Source organism: Pholcus phalangioides, unplaced genomic scaffold (assembly GCF_987345545.1).
Source record: "Pholcus phalangioides strain wild (caught in Gottingen) unplaced genomic scaffold, Ppha-v1.0 ptg000004l_1, whole genome shotgun sequence".
Classification (NCBI taxonomy): Eukaryota; Metazoa; Arthropoda; class Arachnida; order Araneae; family Pholcidae; genus Pholcus; species Pholcus phalangioides.
The window spans coordinates 28,342,272-28,367,817 of record NW_028301597.1 but is presented as its reverse complement, the minus strand read 5'-3'; the positions used below and the strand labels follow the sequence as shown (position 1 = coordinate 28,367,817).

General features: G+C 35.9%; 1 protein-coding gene across 1 annotated transcript in view; it reads left to right on the top strand.

Moving 5' to 3' along the window:
* Window positions 1-25,546, top strand: part of LOC149087041 (uncharacterized) — a 63,777-nt gene that overhangs the window by 31,423 nt on the left and 6,808 nt on the right. The window contains exons 2-4 of the mRNA XM_089231264.1: window positions 12,757-12,889; window positions 16,925-17,145; window positions 23,472-23,607. Coding sequence (XP_089087390.1) covers window positions 12,844-12,889; window positions 16,925-17,145; window positions 23,472-23,607 — 403 coding nt within the window. The 5' untranslated portion in view covers window positions 12,757-12,843. The remainder of the gene's footprint in view (window positions 1-12,756; window positions 12,890-16,924; window positions 17,146-23,471; window positions 23,608-25,546) is intronic.

Here is a 25,546-nt window from a genome sequence, read left to right as displayed (position 1 = left end):
TTTTAAACTTCCAATTAGAAAATTGTTGTCCTGTCTTTTCTGAGCTCAACAAAAATGCTCCATGTTTTAACTGTGGTATTTTAATTCAAAAATCGAAGGAAATATGGGAAATAGCAGCAAAAACCAACGAACAACGCTCTTTTTTCTCATTTATGCTGTCCTTGCCCAACATTTCTTCCATTTTTGAATTCGAATACCTCTGCGAATATCACAGTTAAATACATGGGATTTCTTTTGTTGGCCTCATTAAAGACAGGGCAACAACTTTTCAATTGCATGCTAAAGGACAGGGGAACTATATAAAAACGTATAGATTGTTTTTATTTAATTACACACTGTATTTTCACACTGAAAACTGGTGCAGAATAATTTTGGAACACATTTTGAGCATTTCTTAAATTGAAACCATGCCTCTACGACAAACGGTGGATGAGATAAAGGCCACATTATCACTTACAGAACACCCTGCATAATATTGGGAATACGATATAGTAACGGAGTACTTACAACGGTATAATTCAGGGATGACCAACTTCTTTGTGTTCAAGAGCCAACATAACGGTCAGCTGCTGCATCGCGGGTGTCACTCCAACATATAAGCCGTACCAGTAGAATGAGAGTTACCAGGAAAACTCGCACATTTGTGCACGCCACAAGCATGGATATATATATATTTTTTTTTAAATTTCACAATAAGATTCTCATTTCTTTTTCTTTTTGTATCCTGTGTTTATAATATGGCAAGTGTAAGATAACAGATGACATGGCAGGGTCGGGGGGCTCAATTGCTTTTAAAACATACCTCCATCCTAATATGTGTACATTCATCCGTCTTAACTAAACCCCCGAAACTTTTCTCCAACTACCAATCCCATCTCGCCTGTAATCACCACAAAATTTGTTAATCGCGACAGTACCCAATTGTCCGGAGAAAATATGTTGTAAAAATTTTGTATGTTGTTTTTTTTTGACACAAAATAAAGTGGGATGGAAGAGATCTCGGCAACGGGATAAGTCCAGTGGCAAATTTCTGGCGTTCATTCATTCATTCATTGCACGCCACAAGTAATATGGCAAAACACAGGCAATTTAGTCGCTAATCTTCACTCACACTGGCATTGAATTTTGTTTCATTCTTCATAAACATAATTCATTGTTTACCTGGTAGCGTTCCCAGCCAGATGTAATGCATCAAAAATTTCTTATATCTATTCTATAATATAAAATCACAAACAAACTCGAAAAGGGCCTGTTGCTAAGCAACCGAGTGACGGAAGTGGGTGAAATTTTTGAGTGACGGAAATCTGTTACGGAAGTGGGTTCGATTCATATATCGATATTCACATTCATATATCGTGCATTCATATTCATATATTCATATATCGATATGATATCATATATCATATATCGATATTGGGTCGATATTCACATATCGGGACCCATTTGACCCATCGGGACCATGTTATGTGCATGTACCAAGAGGCTCCTACATCCTACAGCAGAGCCCTTAGGCTGGAATTTAGATTTCGAGCCCCCAAACCAGCTTTTCAGGGGCCCCTCTGTGATTAATTTATAGTGTGAAAAATAAAAAAGTGATAAGAATTGTTGTGGCCCCTGTCAGCCCTTCCTTTGTGGGGGGGGGGGGGGGGAGGTCCATGCCGAGAGGTATATATATGTATAATATACACACACAACAGCAGTGCTCCCAACACAGGGTCGGGGTACCCGGGGAAGATTTCACATATAAGTAAAAAGTTTTCATTTCCAGGGGCCCTTGATGGATCTCATTGTTTTCTTGCTGAAATAACTTTGAAAAATTTCGATAGCGGAAGCAAAAGATATATCCAGTCTGGGGCCCCACCAAAAGTATGCGAATTGGTGTCCCGGGTAATTGGTTGGGGGGTCCTGGATTTTATTCGTTGGTAAAACGAATACAAATGAAAATTTTTCATAGCACTCGCACAGGGGGATGACCGACAAGCTTCCAAGTCGGGGGCCCCATGTTTACAGGTTTCATTTTGGGGGCCCTGGATTTTATTCGTTGGTAAAACGAATACAAATGAAAATTTTTCATGGCACTCGCTCCGGGGGATGACCGACAAGCTTCCAAGTCGGGGGCCCTATGTTTACAGGTTTCATTTTGGGGGCCCTGGATTTTATTCGTTGGTAAAACGAATACAAATGAAAATTTTTCATGGCACTCGCTCCGGGGGATGACCGACAATCTTCCAAGTCGGGGACCCTATGTTTACAGGTTTTATTTTGGGGGCCCTGGATGAATCTCATTCTTTTCTGTTGTAGAATTTGCAACAGCCGAAGCCCGAGAAAAAGCCAGTCTGGGGCCCCACCAAAAGTATGCGAATTGGTGTCCCGGGTAATTGGTTGGGGGCCCTGGATTTTATTCGTTGGTAAAACGAATACAAATGAAAATTTTTCATGGCACTCGCTCCGGGGGATGACCGACAAGCTTCCAAGTCGGGGGCCCTATGTTTACAGGTTTCATTTTGGGGGCCCTGGATGAATCTCATTCTTTTCTGTTGTAGAATTTGCAACAGCCGAAGCCCGAGATAAAGCCAGTCTGGGGCCCCACCAAAAGTATGCGAATTGGTGTCCCGGGTAATTGGTTGGGGGCCCTGGATTTTATTCGTTGGTAAAACGAATACAAATGAAAATTTTTCATGGCACTCGCTCCGGGGGATGACCGACAAGCTTCCAAGTCGGGGCCCATGTTTACAGGTTTCATTTTGGGGGCCCTGGATGAATCTCATTCTTTTCTGTTGTAGAATTTGCAACAGCGGAAGCCCGAGATAAAGCCAGTCTGGGGCCCCACCAAAAGTATGCGAATTGGTGTCCCGGGTAATTGTTTGGGGGCCCTGGATTTTATTCGTTCGTAAAACGAATACAAATGAAAATTTTTCATGGCACTCGCACCGGGGGATGACCGACAAGCTTCCAAGTCGGGGGCCCCATGTTTACAGGTTTGATTTTGGGGGCCCTGGATGAATCTCATTCTTTTCTGTTGTAGAATTTGCCACAGCCGAAACCCGAGATATAGCCAGTCTGGGGCCCCACTAAAAATCTGCGTATTGTGTCCCCGCTACTGGATGTGGGGCCCTGGATTTTATTCGTTGTAAAATTGATAAAAATGAAAAATTCTCACAGGGGGATGTCCGACAAGCTTGCAGGTCAGGGCTTCATGGAAATGTTGGCAGGTTGTAATTCGGTGCCCCTGAATGTATCTCATTGATTTTTGTGGTTTAACATTGTAAAATTTGCAACACATCGGTAGCCCAAGATATATCCAGTGTGGGGCCCCACTGAAATTCAGCGAATTGAATCTGGGGACCCCCATGGGGAAGTTTTCTGGGGATACTTGATGAATCTCATTTGTTTTTTGTTGCTTTATTATTATTTTCATTAAAATTCGCTTCTTCAGTAGGCTGGTGCTTTCACACGTCCCTTTCCCCTTTTCCATAGCACGCTGATGAAGTGGGACGAAATAAACAAGATATGTCCGGGAGAGAAGTGGGGGGGGGGGGTTGGCCGCCAAAGGCGGCAGGGGGGCAGAGCCCCCCTAGTAGGAATATAAATTAATTATTTATTTTGCAATAATGAAATAAAGTAGGAGCTCTCTTTTAGTTAAGGGCCATTCAAGTATTACGTAAGCAGATTTTTAGCCATTTTTTGACCCCCTACCCCCGTTGTCAGGTCAGCAAAAGTCCGCAAAACACTGACCCCCCCTCCCCCCTGTCAGCAAAATTTCGTCAGCATCTTAGAATATTTAATATCTTCAAAAAGGTCGGTTGATGACGTAAGCAACCTTCAAACCCCGGTCATCAAAAGTCATCAAATCCGAAACCCCCCCCCCCGATGCTGACGTAATACTTGAATGACCCATTATGGCCTTAGTTACTTAAAAAATAACTAAAGCCCTACATAATACACTGAGACCTGTAGATAAACTTTACCCATAGAACTGATCATTTTGTCCGCAAAGGTGACTATTAGCCAATAGAGACCGTAAAACTGGACATCAAAGCCCTATTCTACGGAACTCTAAGAAAGTGTTAGTTAACAGGAGCGTACGCTGACGAGTAATACCCATTTATTAAAGTGCTTAAATAAGAAATTAGAGAACAGTGATGGGGCCCTTTTTGTCTGCTAAGGGCGACTCTGGTTTTAACGCCTTCAATTGTGTGGAGAAATGGGTTGGAATCAACACCCTAAATCTGTCGTTGAATCGCTAGCCTTGTCAGTCCATACACTTCCTCGTTCTTTGTAATTCTTACGTTGCTTTTACCCATTAAAAATACATTGAAAATATCGGTATCGGCATGTTTTTCGGATGAAGAAAGTTCAATAAAAATTTTTTGGTGGTAATGGAATGATTCCTAACTGAAGAAACACGTTGATGCACAGACAAAAACACTTGGGATCGATTGATAGTGAAGTGCTAATTTTTTCTCGCTCAAAATTGAATATTTTTCTCGGTTAAAAGGACTTTGATTGATGAACATTATTAGAAGTTGAGATTAATTTTTGAGTTTATTTTCGGAAAATCTATTACTTCTGTATTACTTAGAAAATGCATTACATAGTTTTATTGTAATGTACTACAATAAGCTCCGCAATCGGAAAAAAAAAGCACTGTTCAACGTAACCTACGGTAGGAAAAAAAATGCTCTTCCATCCATAAAAGGTTCAATGAACTGTTATTTTGTTCCACGCATCACATAAACAATTTTTTGTACCTACGAACAACCGTTTTCGCATCCGTCATCTGAGGAGTGTGCCGCAGGATGAGTATATATATAAGTTGTGAAACACGTACTCGTACCATTCATTTTCGCTAATGATCAATGCGTTGTTACACTAAATAGGGATCTAGAATTGGACATCAAAGACGATGGAGAGAAGCTCATACACGTCACGTAGTACCACCGCTAACAATATTTGATCAGGTGAAGAGGGGGAATCGGGAACCCCTCGTGGCTAGAAGACCGCTACGGGTATTTAACGTTAGCATACGAGTGATTGGATACACCATTACATCAGCAACTTCAACCAACTGGTTATCCGCCATTTACTCGAAGTATCATACATACACTAATCAAAGGAGACATGAACGTAGGATCGATTTCGGTAGTTATATATTGGATAATTACGTTCAGCTGCTAGACTATGAAACAAGCAACTCGACATTCGCGTTTCCAACCTGAAATTGATTTATACCCGACGTGTATTGATGCAAAACCTATCGGAATGTGTGTATATCTTTTGAGAGGAAAGTGTTCAAGTTAACTTTGTTTCCGAAGGAATAAAACCTGATTAGAATACCAAAAAAGCGTCTTTTCCATGTGTGAAACACATGCTGGATTTGGTGTCGAGCCTTACATATACATAGCAATAATTCAGATAAATTTCAACGAGCGTTTATTTTACAAAATATATTATAACAACATGCTCCTTGATAAGAAGTCGTATATTGGGAACTGAAATACAAATTATATCTCCGACAAATAAAGTGTATATGATACGAGTACACATATACAGTCTCGATGCTTGATATAACGACCCCTTTTTCCCCAATAACGGACGTTATATTGGGGGGGGGGTCGTTATATCGAAAGTAAAGCATATATGATAGTCGTTCAATGAAAAAATTTGAGGGAGGGGGCTTATCCGACCGGTCGTTGCAAAGGAATGGCCGCTATAAGGTGGGGTCGTTATAACGAGCGTCGAATATATTGAATATAGTATGGAAGCACGAATGATATTATATAAAACTCGAGACATTAATAAAAATATATGCAATGTTTACAATAAATGTATGTGCGAACAATCAGTTGAAGCACGTTAAAAGCGCTATCGAAAATTCTGTGATAATAAAAATTATGAAAATAAAAGAAAACAAAACTTTAGGCGACACGAAAATTAAGAAACAAAAGAAAACAAAAAATTTAAGATGCGAAAAATAAGGGAAAAAAAGAAAAAGTATATTTTTAAGTAAATACAAAAAACAAAATGCATATATTGAGTGAGAAGAAATCGTTTGTATATGTTACTGTCAAAGACCGAAGTGCGGCCGATTTGCGACGGGGCCGGCCAAGATTTTTACCAAATCTTGCAGAAAAAAAATGGTTACCGCATCGTGACTGTGATTTTATGAGTTCCCATAACTAACGTGAACATAATCATCACGAAAAAATACGCCAAAATGACGATGATCCCGAATCATCTCATTTTTATATTCGTAAGGAATTACCTTAAGGAACTACCGTATTTTAACGTGTATAAAGAACACCCTTTTCTGCTAAAACTTTTGTCCCGAAAATTGCAGGGGTTTCTTATACATGGATAGTATTATAGATACAGCTATTTTCAATTTTTTTTTCCAAATTTTAAACCCCAACAATCGGGGTGGGGACTCCTTATATAAGTTGAAATAAAGTAAATTTTTTCAACAATTACGGAATTTTTACAACTTTGAATTATGTTTTCAAATTTGTGAACCACACACTCAATCATTGAAATGCTGAAAACTTCAAAGTCAAATATCTCCGTTATTAATGCATTTAAAAACATGCAATTTCTTGCAACGGAACCGCCTTTACATTCCTAGTAATTGAAAGTTCAAGCACACAGTGTCTACATAAAAAGTTTTCTTTCTTTTTTTCATGTTATAATCCCTTGGGAAATTCAGGATATTTTGAGCAACCACACGCGATTTGAAAACTTTTTGCAACTGAAGATATGTTTCTAAAGTCAATGGTCGCAGAGATATCCACCGTGGAAACAATTTAGAACAGCCTTAGGCCGGTATTACACTGTAAAAGTTTGATAAAATTTCTTTTATAAAACTTGCAAAATCTAGTAGGTAGGGCCTCCATAAAATGGCTCGGGGATCCATGATGTTCTCAGCCACCTCGTTGGGCAGTTTGCCTGTTGTGGCGCTGTATTTGTATAATATAGTCTTTGTAAGCAATAAGGTTATTGGTTACATTCTAGAAAATGCAACCGGTGACCTTGTTGGCTGCATATTTCAAGTTTTATAAAAGGACTTTTACAAAACTTTTATAGTGTAATACCGGCCTTAAAGGAAATTAGAGAAGAACAATTTCCTTCGATATTGATCATGGCAGGAAAGAAAATGCCAAACAGGCATGTCATTTTCTTCATGAACATACGAGAAACAAAAAACTCCACCGATATGGTAAACTTTCTTATTTTACCTCCGTGTTTTCTCTCAATAAAACTAGGATCAAGATCTGTCGAAACTTGTCAAGATGATTGATGCGCTGTTCCAGGGGCTCAACGGAATATTTGTTGCGTAATCTCACGCACGTAGCATTCGATCGTTATTATATATATTTACATATTTTTTTATTTTTGCGGAAATATTTTTTTTACACTCAAATGTTCTGCATTCAAATGAGGCCAAATTTTAACTCCATCAAAAATATAGTATAAATCTAAAAACTAAAATATTTTACTTTTTTTGGCACAAAAACTGTAAATGCAGTGGCGCTTGTTTAATTCGTAATCCAAAGTCACTGGGAAAATTTCGAACAATTCGAATTGTCTCCTGATTCTGTAAAATCACAAATCGCTACTAGACCGTCAACATTCACAAGGATAATAATTACCAATTATTAAAATGTCAACATGAGTTACGAAACTGTTTCAAAAATTAAATAAATAATAATAATTGGTCTTATCTGCTACATTATTCGAGTGTTCTGGAATAATGTTGCAGCTAAGAACTGGAATCAGCATCACTGCAGAATTTCTTGGCCATGTTAAAGACTAATTTAAGAGAGAAAGCAGTTTATGATCACCCTTTATGAAACCCTTTCTCAAAATTTGATTATCGATCTTATGCTGACAAAGAAATATACTGTCGTTTAGGCATTACAAAATCTGAGTTTTCCGATATTTTCCATATTCTTAATGACGATAAAAGATTCAAATTTTGACTACAACTTGATCTACATAGATTAACCATCATAATCGGTATTATCCAAGGATGTCACTCCCCACTATCCATACGAAATAAAACAGCTGGCTGATGCGAAAATGAATTTAGGAAAGAAAGAAAATTCAACTGCCCTTGCGGGAAATCGAACCCACGTCCTTTCGCTTGCCGGGTGAGCGCACTAGACAAAGGTAACGAACATCAATCTTTCCTTAAAGCTCGTATGCGCTGAACGAGATCGTACATGGGCTGTCGGACCTAACTCAGACCAGAGGTCACAATAGTAATATTACTCACAATACTGACGGTACTAAGTTGTACGCAGTCTCGATGTACTCCAGCTGACCAATGTTAAAATGGGCATTAAGTTATCAAAAACAAAAAAGAATAGAAAGAAACAGAATTTTCAAACATTCATTTATTTTTAAGTATTTGTTGCTAACAACTTGATCAAAGTCTGGCTTCCTGTAGAATTTTTCCAAACTAAATTTGCTTGTACGAAACTGACTTTTTCCCTTCAACTTCAAATTTAATCCAAAAAATTCAAAAAGTTCGAATTAAACAAGAAATTTTAACATTAAATTAGATATAAACCTCAAGGGAAGTTCGTAAAAGTTTGAATCATCCAAAGTTCGAAATTACCAAGTTCTGCTGTACATAATTGTTTTTCAAGAAGTAATTCCGATTTATTAGACATGTATGTCACTATCTCAGGAGGTAAATAGTTGACATCCAAAAAAGCATACATTCCTACACAATTTCACAGAAATGATTGAAAAACATTTTGATGAAAAAAAAGTAATTTTTGAAAGAAATAATTTCAAAATTAATGGCAAAAATAATTTCAAAATTAATGGCAAAAATAATTTCAAAATTAATGGTAAAAATAATTTCAAAATTAATGGCCGGAATATTTTTAAAATGACTGAAATAGATAATTTTAGTAATTCTACATGATGAAAATTCGTAATTAATAAAAAAAATTCCGAATAATTGAGAAAAATAATTTCCAGAAGCATTTAAAAAAATAATTTAGAGAAACATGTAAAAAATAATTTTCTTAAACAAAAAAAATATATAATTTCAGAATTACTGAAAAAAAAAGTAGCGGAATAATTTCAAATAATTTCATAAATAATGAATAAAATAATTAATCGAAAAATAATTCCTGAAATATAGTGAGAAATGATTTTAGAATAAATAAAAATCTCCAGTCATTTGGGGCCCTTGTTTTCACTGGAGACACTTCCGTTAAAACCATTCACTGTCTTCGTCAATCTGTATTGCGTTTCTTAGAAATGTTCAGTTTGGCTTGATGCCCAAGTCGCATGATAGTAAGATGCTAGTCACGGTCCCAGGTTCAAATATTATAGATAGGATATAGATAAGATGTTTTCCCTAACTCGAGCTTGAAGCGCTCACCGTGATAGACAGCACCTTCGTTTCCAACCCGTCAAATTAATGACAGTAAATTACAATATGGCCGGAGTTTGAGACAGCGTGGCGGCCCGTGGGCTTCGTGGAAAGTTTCAGTTCGACCTGCAATCAAACTTAATCACGACCAAAAGACTTCTGGTTTCAATAATTTCACATTAATTTATACAAAAAATTGACATGCTTCTTGTATAAACCAGGAAAATTTCTAATTATTGTGATAATTTCACCTTATATTAGATAGGTTATTGCGATAAACTAGGCTATATATGAGTCTTTCGTTGCCAAGCTGCTCTCAACATATCGGCTCGAGAACATCTGCTACCAAACATGAAGATCTGAAAATGAAGTAGCATAATTAATCTCCGAAAGTGCGTCAATTACCGGAAAATCTGTGATGTACTCCGTCGATGAAATCCAGCTATTCCCGCGGAGACAAGTTTCCACGAGATATGGCGGTTCCCAGACTGCACCGGAGATTCAATCTATCCAGATAATTAATCAGGTGACCCAGCGCAGTGATAATTAAATTCTATTTATCGTTAAAGCAATTAAAATCAACGCCACAACCAACAACATGCATTAAACTGCAGCTTCGAACATAAATTCTTTCGCCTTGTGATGCGTCTGACGTGATTCAAGTTCTCTAGTAGGCAACACGAGTCTGTTTCCAACGTCTTTGGGTTCATCTTCTTGTTATTTGGAGAGTGGCATCGCTCTTACTGTCAATTGCAGGCCAAAGACTTCTACAGAAAGACAAATAAGGGAATAAGAAAGATCAGGATACAGAACGGAAGTGGACGAGAAACACGAAAACAAACACAAAGTGACCAAGTCCTTTTTTTTGGATTGGTCAACGGCAATTTATCTTATCTTGGAGAAAGACGGGTGTTTTTTATTGATACAGTTTCGAATTCAGTCGCAACATTTCGAAGATAATGTTTCCATTTCAGCGGTCATAAGACTTTTAAAACACTTGAACTACCGGAGCGGTCTTTTTGACAATTATTGCAAAAATTCCAGATACTACTGTAAATGTTGATATATTTTTACATTAAATCAAGTGTCATACGAACTAGGATTGCCTGTTTTGAAATAATGTAGTATGAAGGTTTTCAGAGAAACGATTTTACTGACAAACCGTTCATCCTAGAGGCATACTTCCAATTAGAAGATTTATCCAAACAACATGTGAGCAACTCAGATACGCCATTCATCTTGCGAGGGGTGGTATCAAGGCCGTAGCTAGCCATTCCTGTGCCCTGTGCAAGAATTTGAATTTAGGCCCCTTCTGGACCATTTAGACCCATTCTGGGGCCCCCATCCAAGTGGGTGAACCTGTTGCACCTGCCTAGTTACGGCCCTGGGTGGTATAGTTATCGAAATAAAAAGAATTAACTTTTTATACGAGCACCCTGTCCTTTAACTTCCAATTAGAAAGTTGTTGCTTCCGTCTCTCCCGAGGCTACCAAAAAAGTCCACGTTTTTAGGGGCAATATTCGCAGCGATATTTAAATTCAAAAATCGATCGGAAGAAAGTCGGTTAAGAACAGAATAAATTAGGAAAAGACGTGTCGTCCGATAGTATTTTGTATGCTGTTTTGTGTGTTAATATAAAAAAGTTATAGTTTTGATAACTATACAACCCCTTGCAACATGAATGACGCATTTGAGTTCTACACGCTATTTGGATGATTTTTTCCTAATTGGGAGTATGCCTCTAGTATCAACAGTTCGGCAGTAAAACGCGTCAAGGGCAATTAAGTAATCATCCTGCATAACTAGGTGTATATATAAGGCGGCCAGAATTATAGTAGAACTGTTTAAAGCTCCTGTGTAAAACATTTTTTCAGCTGAACTCAATAAAAATTCCCCAACGATTTACAAGGATCCACCATATTCGTGTAGGAGCAACCCCCTCCCTTTACATATAATTGCGATGTTGACGGGAGAAAAAGTACACCAAAATAAACCAAAATGTTTCAGTTAAATAAATGAAAAAAATAGTTTTAGTCTCATTAAGTGGAAAATGAGTTAACTTCCTAGCAATTTTCGATTTAAATAAAATTTCTAACCTCAAAGTTTCAAGCGCCTCTATATATATACGTATATATTTTACGTGTAAAATACTTCTTACGGCTATTCTTGAACCATCAATCAAGAAAATTGCGAAAACGGAAACAAAAATTCCCATTCTATTATCGATGTCTATTTTTTCTCGGAGAAATAAACTAATTTTACGAGAATTACTTATTTATTATTATTATTATTTTGAAGTTTCCGAAAGAAAGTAGAAAACATTTCAACCCGGTAAAAATTCTGGAAATTTTTCTTATAACTCTTTCTCCATAGTTCAAGTTGATACTGAACGCAATCTATTAAATATACGAAAAATACTTTTAAAAAATAAAAAAAATTCTTCAAGTTTATTAGTTTCTTCGAAATATGCTCGTTCACTTTCTGTAATTTTACTTGGGTTTTTATTGGCACTTTGCCAAACACGCACGTCTTACAAAAACTCATATATTTAGGCCTTTTTTGACTGAAAAACGGGTTTTTTTTCTCAATTTTAAGTGAACTTTTTGAAATAAGTTTCTCAAAAAATAATTTCGAAATAAATTATTGGTTCTAGCAAAAAAAAATTATTTACACTGATATTTGAAAAATAAGTACCGTTTGTAACGTACATGTCGAAATTTGTGTCTGATTTACCTTTAAATAGGAAATATGAATGGACTCCGCAATTTTGGATTTATAAGCACGTAATATCGTTCAATATAAGGATTCTTTTGTTTCGTAGTTGTTGTCAGTCGAAGCTTCAGCGCCCTATTGGCACAGTGGTAAGATGCTCGTCTTCCGCTATGAAGGTTGCCGTCAAGATCCATGGGTTTGAATCCAGTCAAAACATCAGAAAAGGTTCGTTATACTTATCGAGCCTGGGGCGACCACCAATAGATGGCATCTTCTATTTCCCACCAGTTAGAAATTGCCAAATGGCGATAAATGACTGCAGTTGGTGTGCAATACAGTAGTCGAAATTTTAAAAGAATGCTTCCGCCCAATGCCGTAATTAGGCAGGTGCACCCGCACAGGGCTCACTTGGGGGGGGGGGCTAAAACACAAGTTCTTGCACAGGAATGGCTAGTTACGGCACTGCTTCCGCCTATTGGTCAACCATAAATTCGTCAACGCTCTCTCCTCAATTCGGCAGGTGAAACGGAAGTAAATTGCTTCAGTGTCGATAAACTAGATGGTCAGGGAAGAAACGATTTTTACATTAAATTTATCATAAACTTTATTTATTATTTAATCGATTTTTCATATTTCATGTTTCTATATTTTTCTAGAAAAAGGAAAATTCACCGTGTGAAAATTTGACCATGAATTACTCTTTGGCGCTACTTCAACCGTTTCCATTTTACTAACAGCGGTTTATGATACATCACATACCGATGAAATTAGAAGCGTGGATATATTTCTGTAAGTTTTATATTAATTATCATTAAAATAGTGAAAGAAAACGCTATTTTCCCAATGTTTTACGGATTCAAGATTAGTATTTTAAATCTTCAAAAATGTGATTTATATGTTAATATTGCTTAACTAATTGGTATAATCTTATAATGAATTGAATCAGTGAAATTTCTTAATTATGTTACTGAAAATAATATGATGGGAACATTCGTCTTTGATGCTAAAGGTGATGCTTCATCTATCAGTCGAAACGATGTGCGTTATAAATTGATTTTCTGCCCTTATTCGTTAAAAAGAAAAATGAAGACACGGGTATATAGCATTATTAAATTCCTATGGCAAAATTAATGGTAAAATTAGAACTTTCAGCCTTCGTAAATTCAAATGTCTTATACAGGGTGCCCATAAATTCATGAAGGGTTTAAAAGTTCATAAAAATTTGAAGGAATTGTTGTATTTGAATGTGGTTTACGAGAGTAGTTATTCTCATGTGGGGGGATTTTTATTTTTTGGTACAGAAAAGAATTTAGGTCAAGTTTCCACATCCATAGGGGGACTCTGCACGAATAGAGAAAAACTGGACGTATGCAAATCAGGGAGTCCTATAAAATGCAGGGTGTACGATTAACCGCTAATTTCTGAATATTCCTGTTAGTGGCGCTTACATAAGTTTTCCATTGCGATGTTGACATTGGTGGAAATGGTAAATAAACTACTATTAGTGAAGTTGTTTTGCCTCAGTAACGAATCAATAACTGAACTTTTGCGAAAGTTGCTGGCACAGAAGAGATTGAAGAAAGATTTGGGTCTAGAATTCTGCCACACCTTCTATCGACAAGAATTTGAACAATTTTTTTTTCTGTACCAAAAAAATATCCTCCTTCGTGAGAATAAATTTCTGCAAACAAACTGCATTCAAATACATCAATTTCTTCAATTTTTAAGATTCCTTAAACTATTTACGAATTTATGGGATATCCTGTATACTTTGAGCTGAAAAATTCGAACTTAAAAACCAAAGAAAAGTTGGGAATCACCGGCCTAATTTTACGGACAATGATTCTTTTCCTCATTTATGCAGTACTTTCCCAACTTTTTATGATTTTGAATTTGAATTGTTCTTAAAAATGTGGAATTTGTTCTTTTTTGCTCCTCAGGAGAGAAAGGGCAACAACTTTCTAACTGAGTTTTTAGAACTGGATAACCCTATCAAAAGTTCAATTTTATCTTTTGTGGCACACTGTATATTCACTGTCGAAACTGGTGCAAGGTGATTTCTGAACGCACTTTGAGGATTTTTTTTTTCTAAATTGGAACCTCTACGACGAACGGTTTATGAGACAATGGTCGCATTAGCACTAACAGGTTATATGATGTTCATACCAATCCTCAAATTACGATTAAAACCTATCCTCTTTTTTTACGGGACACCATAATTATGAATTGATCAGTCAAAGTAGCCGGATGAGATGACTCGTGCTTCATCACCGATTTTTTTTTTCCCATTGTAAAATAAATCCCACCTTCATTCTGGAACGTGCCTCCATCTTCAGAACAGAAAATATTCATTGGTAAGTAAATATGGTTATCAACCCTTTAGAAGGCAATTATAAATCACTAAACCCCCTTTCAAAATGCCATATCATTTTAATGAAGTAAGCTTTCTTCCGATTTTCAGCTGGTGTAAACTAAGAGGTATAAGAAAGTTTTCCATTGAGAAATGAACTTTGCAAAATGTATGGGCTTGTGTGTGAGTGTGTGTGTGTGTGTGCCTGTGCAAAAATAGAAGGCTTTTATGGAGACGAGATATAACGTCAATGTCGCTTAAAGGGTTACGTGATCTAAATTACTCAGCCAGGTTCATTTTGTTGCTGAGCCTAGTTCAGAACAACAGAAACAACTCCAGATCACAACATTTATTTCTGAGGCTGGCACATTAAATGGAGTAAAATGTGCCAAGACTTTTCTTTTTTTTTTGCAGGCAGTGTATTTCAAGGTACTCTGGGGAAATTGGAGAACCGCTTTTTTCATTAGTTCAATTTCAACTTCGCACCTGCGTTGGAGAAGTCAACGAAATTTCTTGAAAATATAGCAGCGGGTTCTTACAGAATCATTCTGTTTTTAGGGGTCAAGTGTTTTAACCTCATTTCCTTGAGTGTACTCTTTTCAAGATGAATTTTATTTTTTAGTTGGGCACTTGTTCCACTTGCATCCTCGAGGGGAACCTAATGCTGATATTCATTTCATCTCTCGATGATGGACACTCCTGGGAACGAAAACTTTGTTCGCTAAAGAGGAATGCCCTTTAATAGATAGTAAGATACATCGAGTCCCTTCGATATCATTCAAATTTGTGTCTATCAGTGCAGGTCTCCTTTATGGGAGGTTATACTGTAGAATGATCGTGTTTCTCATAATAATGATCAGAGGGCAGTAAGGTTACCTTCTTGGACTAGTTAAAACCTTGTGGAATCGTCAGGTGACGTAGAAATTTCCAATTTTAATCAAAAGGTAACATTTCCACTAATTTTCTTTCAAAACGGAACATTTCCGAAATTCAAATGTGGATAACTCCCTTGAATGCTGATCAAGAAACATAGTATTTATAATATCCTTCTACCATTCCTACATACTATCGGCCCATCAAACTTGTGAGGTGAAGGAAATGACAGAACTTGATCTACTTCTAATCATACTTTTGTATTGATTGTTGGACCATTGAAATGTAGATGTAGACACCCATTCTTCTTCCAAATTTTGCTTCCTGGCGAGTCTCAACTTTTAGTTGCCCAACGGCCATCTTTACTGGTGCTTTTTACCAGTGAATTCTACGAGAACCCAGTAACCAGCCTTTGCTTCTGAAATGTTCTTTTCACATTATGTGGATGAAGTTTCCCTTCTTCCTCTATTTCGATACATTCATCCTTCAAGTCTATATAAGCAGCTACTACTGACTCGGGAGCCTCATCTCTTTCTTCACATATGTACCGCAGTTGATAAAACCGATGCAAATAGGTAGGAACTAGTGTAAATGCAATCGCATAAGCACAGGGGAAAGTGTAAACTTCTTAATTCCTACCTTACCTAAGGATATATCATAATTATATCAAAATAACAGATAAAACAAAAAAAAAGGAAGAAATTGTATAAGAAAAAGTATATGAAATAAATAATATATTGAAAAAGTATAACCAAAAAAAGAAATGGACATTGAAAAAAAAATATTGGGTAGTTTCAGTGACGTGGAACAATAATTAAAATAAAACATAAAGTTCTCATCTAGGGTGTACGCATAATTTTCTATAATAACACTATAATCTTGGCTTGGGGGTTTAGAACCTCAAGCCCCCCCCCCCCCCCCCCTTGCATACGCAATGGTTGGCATTTTTATACATCTCGATATTAGGCCAACTCTCTCTCTCAGATATAGTTAAAATGTAAATAACATATATATATTAGGTAGCGACACGACAAAGAATTTACTTCCGTATGAAAGCTCCTTATAACCTTGTTTGAGCAGCTATCGTACCAATTACAATTTTATTGAAAAATAGAGCAAGTACGACAGAAAAATTCCGTGAGAGACCGTTCCCCGAAGCTAATACTGAATTTTAAAAATCATGTGTGTTAATATGACATGACGTCGCTCTCCACTTGTTAATGAAAGATATACCGGGTTCGACTCCCGGTAGAGGCAGAGATGAGTTTTTTCCTTCATTAAAAAATCAACATCTAAAATAAAAAAATATCTTCCCAACATCCAGTTTTCTGTATATCTTGCAAATCATGTGTGGTCCCACTTACCCCAGTGTGTACCTTATTTAAAAAACCGTTTCAAGCAAATACCTCAGCCTTTTCATAGGTTACTATGTTTGTTTGTTCTGCTCCCGTATGTGTGTTATTCCTTAAAATATAAAATATAATATGTGATTTGACTTTTCGATCATCTATTGATTTCTCTCATAATTATACCTACTGTACGATGTACATGTAAACCATATGAATACGCATTGTGTGTGATTACATTTTTTCTCTCCTTAGCTTTTCTCATAAGATTGCTTTCTTCACTGCGAATAACCAAGTTCGAGGTTCCATCGTTTCTAGTCCCGGGAGATTCGGCCTACTTGACCTGCCTGTACGATCTCGGAAAAGAGAAGCTCTACTCCATTAAATGGTACAAGGATAACGTCGAGTTCTACAGGTTTTTCCCGAGCTTAACTCCGCAGTACATGGCTTTTCCCGCTTCCGGTATCACCGTCGATGTAAGACCAAGATTTATTAAATAATAGGCGATAGTTTCTTCTCCCCATACAGTCTAGAGAATGAAACAACATATAGCTTAGATATATATATGGAGTGTTTTAGGAAAAATGACTTGATAAATGAAAATGCTCCCATTAATTCTAAAATTAACGTGAAGAAATGAAAAAGCGTACCCCCCCCAAAAAAGAAAAAATTGAATTTGTTTTATAACGTGAAACACTAATTAGAAAAAAAATGAAATTTAGACTTTTGTACACCAAGAATAAAAAAAATGATAATTAATGAAATTTGGGATCTCTCTATACAGAGTGAAAATTTAATTCCGTTTCACCTCAAATCAAGGCCGTAGCGCGGAGGGGGTGAAATGTAAGAAAATGGCCGAAGAAAGGGAAAAAGATGACCAAATCTATTGTTCCATCACTTTGGTCCCCCCCCCCCAAAGTATTTAAATAACGTGCCCATCTTGAAAATTACATTCATTTTAATATACAAGAGCCGTCCATATACATTTATATATATGCGACTGAAATAAAAAATTTAATTTCTTTACGGTCCCGCTGTCCTCTTAATTTCCGATTAGAAAGTCAGATGAGCTTATCCACTTGTTTATGCTGTTCTTTTCTTCATTTTCAACAATTTCCGAATTCAAATATCCAAGCGAATAATGTACATAAGAAAACATGGATTTTTTTTTCTTTTTGTCTCAGGAGAGACAGGGCAATAATTTTGTATTTGGAAAGTAGAGGGCAGGGGGAAACCGCATAAAAAATTAAATTTTGTGTCTCAGTACATATACGACTCTTAGTAAAATAAATGGCAAATTCATGATGGACATGTTATTTACTTTTCTACTTGAAAGTATGTTTCTATAGCTCAGGGGTTCTCAAACTTTTTCCACCCGCTGCACCCTAATCAACGATCATCTGAGGCTCCCCGGAGCAGTTTAACGAAGAATCTCTTCGAAAAACTTTTGTCAGCGTCACCACACCGCGACGCCCATGACAAAGGTTGGGGGCGCACAGTGTTTGAGAAACTTCGCTATTGCCAATGTATTACGAATTATTTCAGGTGAAACGGCATTTCGTTTTCATCCTGTATATATTCTAATATAAGAAATTCGCCGCAAAATTTGAAGGAAAATTTTTCAAGATGCCGATAACTTAATTTCTCGAATTACGCCATTTTTGACATGCTAAATTTATCAAGTTTAAACAGAAAAACGAAGTGGCAAAACTCGCAAGTGATTTACAGTAAATCATAGATTGCGTCTTTTAAGAGAATTTTTCCTTCACATACATAAGTATGGACTAATTTTCTTAAATTTAATTTTTATTAGGCCTGGTCCGATTGATCGAGTTATCGGGTCGGTTAATACATCAACTGTTAATCACAGTTAAAAATTTTAGTTGAGTTAATCGACTCGATCAATTCGATTTAAATTTTTATGAAAAGTTTGTGAATTAACTTTATTGTGTTGAAAAACCGATTAGATACTATATAAATCGTGTTTTATACAAGAACAATTAGGATAAATGACCATGTTTAATAATATTTTAACCAATATTTCGATCAAGTTTGATTCAACGAAAAAACTGATGATTTAAATTTCAAATTGAGTTTGATCGAGTTTTAGAAGACCAGAACAGTAGTTTTTCGTATTCTTGGGAGCATCAGCTCATCTCTTCGCAAGTACCATTCGAGAGGAGTTTCTCTAAGAAAATAAGCAACAATATAATCGAAAGTAGTTTCCAAATCACAGTGAAAAATGACCAAAAATAACCGATTTTTTTTTCAAACGACAAGATCCAAGTGAAGAAATCAAAGGTTTTGGCAATCATGTTGAGAAAATTAAATTGCTTGAAGCGGGCACTAGCTTTATTGCTTAATCTATTTCTATATTTTTTTACATCTACTGAATAAGTGAGTATTTTTATAGCAGCTATAAGTATTATATTCGATTAAATATTATATATATTCGATTAAAATTCAATTAATCGATTAAAAAAATTTTGATGAAAAACCAGTTAAAAATTTCAATCGATTACCAGCCCTAATTTTTATATATTTCCTCAATTATCAATTTTTATAGCAGTAGATCTTCTATACTTCTCACTTTTTATTGATATTTTTAAAGTTTTATTGTACTATCGTCAACAGAAATTTTATTCTTCTCGGACACTCTACGTGGAAATTAAATAGGGAATAAAGCCATTCACTATATTGACCGTACAAATATTTTGCAATTGATATATTTGCACCTCAAGATAAATTTCACTCGTACTTTTATTAAATTTCTAATGTCATTCCTTATACCAATATACCTTTTTTTGTCATTATTTGCGCGACCAATTTATGAAGCGGATGATTAAAGAAAACCTAATACATTAAAAAGGAAGTCGTAATTTTTTTCGCAGTTTAATTTAATATATATTTTTTATAATAATGATTAAAAAACTAATTTTGAACTTCAAAGAATTTTTTTCAATTAAGAGATATATTAAATCGACCCCCCTCTCGATCCTTTCATATTGTCAGTAATTTAATGTCTTTGCTCTTGCGAGAGAGAAATTCAATACAGGTAAGCGTAAGTGCTTGATTTTAATTAATACTCGTAATTAGGCCGCCGCTTTTCATTACGAAAATTATCACTGACATTTATTATGGCTTAGCTTATTGTCAATCGTTAATAAGATATTGAGATTATGTGCCAGTTAAAGTCTTGGATGAATTGTTTTTTTAATTACGGTACACACACAAAAAAAAATCAAATTTTATAGTTCAACGTTTAGTAAATGATTGTTTTCTATCGGCCGATATGAAAATTATTAAAGTAATTAATTCAAAGTGGCTCTTGTATATTAGTATGCTCTTGTATACAGCTCTTGTATGTTAGGAAATGTGTAGCTATTCATTTTATGTTCCTTCAGTACCAATACCAACTGCCCAGATTAAGATGGCGATTTGTTTCCGCTTCGTACAAAGTGAATAAATATTGTTGAATAATAATATTAATCCAATACAAACTGGATACTATATTCCCCCGCATTAGCCGGCATCCCGTAATACTCGAGGAACACCAGCTTTCTTTGTTCCTTTACAGTCATGCCGGGACAAGCGAGACTTAACAAGGATCACAGTTAATATGCGATGGATTTTTAGAATAAAGATATTCAAGAATTTTCAGAATCTGTGACTCTAATTTCCCCTGACATGCTGGAAAATACGGGTTTCCCTGGTATATGCACGTGTATCCCGACATGCTGGCTAATGCAGAGGGGATATGATATTTTAGTATTTTTTGCTTTTCGTATTCATTTTTATGGTAGGTTCACACCCTTTGAGTAATTTAATTTCTGCAAGGAAACCAATCCCTTTTTCTGTCATTTGAAGACATAACTATTTTGTACTCATGCTTCGAGAGAGAAACTCAAACTATTCCCATTGATTACATATGTTGAACGTAATAGGCTGCTAAATGATCTATTGACGATTTTCACTGTGATGAAAGAGGTTCAAAGTTCCTTATATGGCATATAGATGGCGAGTAGATATGTTCTATTCCTTTTTGTTTTTGAAGTAAAACTTCTGTTGCAAGGGAAGCGAATTTTCAAATCCGCCGCAAAAAGTTTAACGGAAATGGCGTAAGCTTTCCTATCCCCCAAAAACCAGTTCTACAGACGAAATTACGTTAGATTGGACAGCAAAATATGACATATTTGAAAAAAAAATTCAAAGTGATATGAAATTGAATTGCGTGTGTTCGTTATACACATTAAACTGCAACCAATCTAAATAATCAATTATAAAAGTGTCACTTACATGAAAATGTCAGTATAATGTCGATAATATAAGATGGAAAACAAAAGTCCCCACGAGATAATAAAATACACACCAACACTTCAAGAGTTATTTTTTAAACCAGAAATGGCTTCTCGAGAATTTTTCGATGTCAATCTCTGAGTTGGGTTGTCATCTATACGCGCTAAAATACAGGTGATTCATAAAAGATTTGAAAAATTTTAAAAGGTGGTAGTACACACCAATACAAAAACAATTGTCATCAAAGAATACATTTACATGAAACGCAAACGCGCCAGCGCGTTTCGAAACGGCCGCTCCGCAAACGTTAAAACGGCATTCCCGTTGAAATTTATCGCATACGAATGTAACCTGGGAAAATACGATGAGTATTTTCATACTGAAATGCATGTTTGCTTTTACGTTACAACGCAGATTTGCATACGGTTTCTTCTTCTTTCCTGGGTTACATTTGCATGCATGGTGTTATTTTTCTCCCGATAAATTTCAACAGGAATGTCATTTTACGGTTTGCGGAGCGGCCGTTTTGAAACGCGCTAGCACGTTTGCGTTTCGTGCATTCTTTGATGACAATTGTTTGTATTGGTGTGCACTAATCATCCCTTAAAGTTTTTCCCATCTTTCCTTAATCACCTTGTATACAACATCTAGCTGCAAGGCTAAAATATTATACAAAGCCAAATCCTCTCTGTACTCATTGAAGCCACATGGTCACTGAAAAGCATTAGTTTTAACTTGCTTCAAGCAATTCGGTATGGAATCTTTACATCTTTTAATGCGCCTCAGATCATTCTGTTCATCGTGCGGATTATTTCTAAACACCGCATGTTCCATGGTATAAGTTTCCGAAAGAGGATTCCACTCTAAGCTTAGACTCCAGTTCCCACGGATTAAGATAACTGTAATCGTCAACCCGTTACCTTTAAGAATATATCCTACCGATTTCACCTATCTTAAAAGTTCCGTATCTTGTCAAATGTTAAGGATGATTCCAGTTTTAAAATCCCTAATAGTAGAGAAGAGTCTCCAGCTTTTGGTCAGAAACCGTTACGTTCTCCAGGGAACCGTAAAATTCTGAACCCTGACATTCGGATGGAGATTCTTGAAGTACGTTAATTACTTACGAATGCCATCCAGACATCTTTGGCAGTTGCTGTTTCTACATACTCGAATTTTAATCAAAATTCTGCCACATGTCTTGAAGGAAACTAATTCGCAAAGCCTTATAAATGACAGTTCTTCGAACATCGGGGAACCTATTCAAAGATTTTCAGATGAATATCTTGAGGAAATGAACGGTCCAACTGCATATTTTGAATGGAATTATGCGTGCTATTTCTCCTTATTACGTGAGAGTCACTTCCCCTCACTCAGTGAATATATGTGTGAGAATCTTTCATTTACCCTCAGACAAAGTATGCGAAATAAAATTCCGCTTATTATTTTCTTGAGCATCTTGGTTCCAGATGAGTGTAAATACTATAAATGATTGCATTTGTGTGTAGTTCACTACTATAAGTGTAAGTTTCTTCAAAATAAAACTTATTTATATACTAGCTATATATAATACCCGGCGCTGCCCGGGTTTTCTTCAATTACTGGGAGGACTGAAAAGTGAGGAAACCCCCCCCCCCCCCATTATAAAGGGATATGTATAATATATTATACATATACTGACGGGATTATATAAGAAATGGCAAGCCATTGTAAAGGCACATACATGTCGGAAACGCATTGCTAGGGAACCACGGTACCAAAGTAAACATTCTGGAATTGATCGTTGAATATCAATATGCCTTTACATGGTTTGACAAAAAAATCCCTGGCATTGTCGGGTATTATGACTATATGACTAATGCTCCATAAAAAAAAATGCATTTTTATCCCCTAAAAAAAGTAAAATATGCATCATAAACCTAAACATACGCTTTTATAAACAGGCTGTCCCCGAGGAAATTATGGGAAATCGTCAATTAATGTCCAAAATGATGCCAAAGCCACGTAAACAGCATTGCTAATTGCTGCTAATATCGTAGAAAAATTGCCAACGGGGAAAATGATTCTAGTGAAGAATGCGCTCGAACAAAACAATCCCTTTTGATTGTTCTGCTGAAATATGCAAAATAATACTAAAAAATATGGAAATATATGGAAAAATATGGAATATATATCTGAAATCATGAAAACATGCTTTAAATTCTGAAAATCATGAAAACATGCTTTGAATTCTGAAAATCATGAAAATTACCTCAAGTTATTGAAAATTATGAAAAATGCCTTGAAATTATTGAAAATCATGAAAAAATCCCGGTCGCGTAAAAATAGCGAAATATGCAAAATCAAAAAAATATGCAATGTCATGGAAATAAAAGTTCTAGTAACAATAATAATAATTTGGTTTAATATCAGCATAAATACTTACTGTTTACAGTAATTATATATATATATATATATATATATATATATATATATATATATATATTGTTGTTTTCTCCTTTTAATACAGCTTTCCAAATCTGGTCCAAGTACCGTATACTTGAGGAATGTGAGTCTCGATTCAGAAGGAAAATATACCTGTCAAGTTTCCGCTGATGAACCGTATTTCGGGTGCGTTCAAGTGCATAGGGAAGTTACGGTGTATGGTGAGTATAAAAAATCGTGGAAATAATTCCTCTTTTCATTTTTACATCAACGCCGTTCTCATATCGTTATCGACAACGTTGACCTTCATAGCTTTCCAGAACAGAAACAAATATCAGATACTACATAAGAAAAGTTAAATGATTTTATTATTACTATTATCAAAGTTTTTCAAACTTTTCTTTCCCAGAATTCCCATTATTATCTCGAAAAATAACTTCGTAATACACGGACATATCCAATCACAAATATATATATATCCATACACGTGCATCGGTTAACGGAAATCCATTTGTGAATCCGCAGGACGAGATTTCCGTGAGATGTCCCCCGAATAATAAGCGCAGAGTCTATTGGCAATCAATGAGATCTAAAACAAAATGCTCGACTGCGATAACGAGCTGGTGTGACATTAGGCTAGTTGTTGTAAAGCGTTATCTTCCTCAAAGCTCGCTGACGACAAATTTATGACAAAAAATGGTTGTATCGTTGCATCATTATGTCCTATGACTCACGTCGGAAGTGTTTCGAACCTGTGGGTGCTCGTCTTGAGTTCTATGTAGGAAATTTCGATTTCTGAATCAATTCCGTGGGTGCTCGGACCTGTTTTACAAACTTCCGTGGGTGCTCGAGCACCCATAGCACCCCCGGCTCCGACGCCACTGCTATGACTTGAATCGTGCGTGCGTACCCATACATGCAAGGTTATGCAGTAGGATCTCCCGAATCTGGACTTCTCGGGACCTAAGTGATTCCGGATTTGGGAATATATTCCAGGTTAACTTTTGATTATTTCTCAATTTTAATATTCAAAGCAATAACTCATTACTTTATTAATAAAAAAATATGTTATGCATATAGTATATAACAGATAATTTAATTAACATTTTTTCTAATTTACATAACTATTATACTAGTTATTCACAGAAACAAATACTTATTCGATATATCTTTTATGGCCTTTACCAGGGTATTAAAAGAAAACCAAAAATATTTTGTCCCTGAAGACCGTGAACTGTATATTTTCCAGTTTTGTTTTTTTATGTTCTCCATAGAATATTCATACTGGTGTTCCGCTTTTCAGCTTTTTTCAAAAAAATTCATCTTTCTCGTGAATGTGTATTATCATGTTCCATGTGATTCATGTTTCTGTTTGCAGCTACCTGCCAGATTACTTGACGTTCCCGGTATGTTCGGAAATTCACTGAGATAATCATAAAAGAAAATAGTATTGGACGAGTTCCAAAACACCAAAGGATCGCTGTACAACGTGAAGAAATGAAATGAATAAAGAAATGTCCTTTTTGATCATAGCTGAGTGATTGCATTCATTGGAACACACAGTTCCCATCGTTGTTTCCAGAAGCCCGAAAACCGACTCCAACAATAAGTGGTACAAAAAAAAAGTAATAAAATGGCCAAAAAACAGAATTCAGCATCAAAATTTCCGGTCAAAAAGGAATTTCAAAAAATTCGGCTGAAGAGTGTCCGGATTTGGAAGGTCCTACTGTACAACACCTTCACACGTTCGTACTCCTCAAGAATCGTTCCATCATAGGCTTATAGATTTCTGTCTAGTATTTTTCCGCGAAAGCGACATTCCCTTTAAAGTTGGAAATACAGGTCGTAACGTAAATTCGTAAACAGTTTAAAAGTTCATAAAAATTGAATGAATTGGTATAGGCCTATTTTTTTTAATTCGGTTTCCGAAAAAGTTATTCTCAACGAAGGGGGATTTTTTTTTTCGGTACGGAAAATAAATAGTTCAAATTTTTGTCGATAGACGGCGAATAAACTTTCTTCAATATTTCGTTTCCTTCATAACCTTTCTTCGATTCCCTCTGTGTCCGAAACGTTCGTAAAGCTTCAACCAACTAAGGTCTGAGGTAAAACAACTTCACGAATAGTGCTTTATCCCCAATGCAATGAAACGGCCAACAT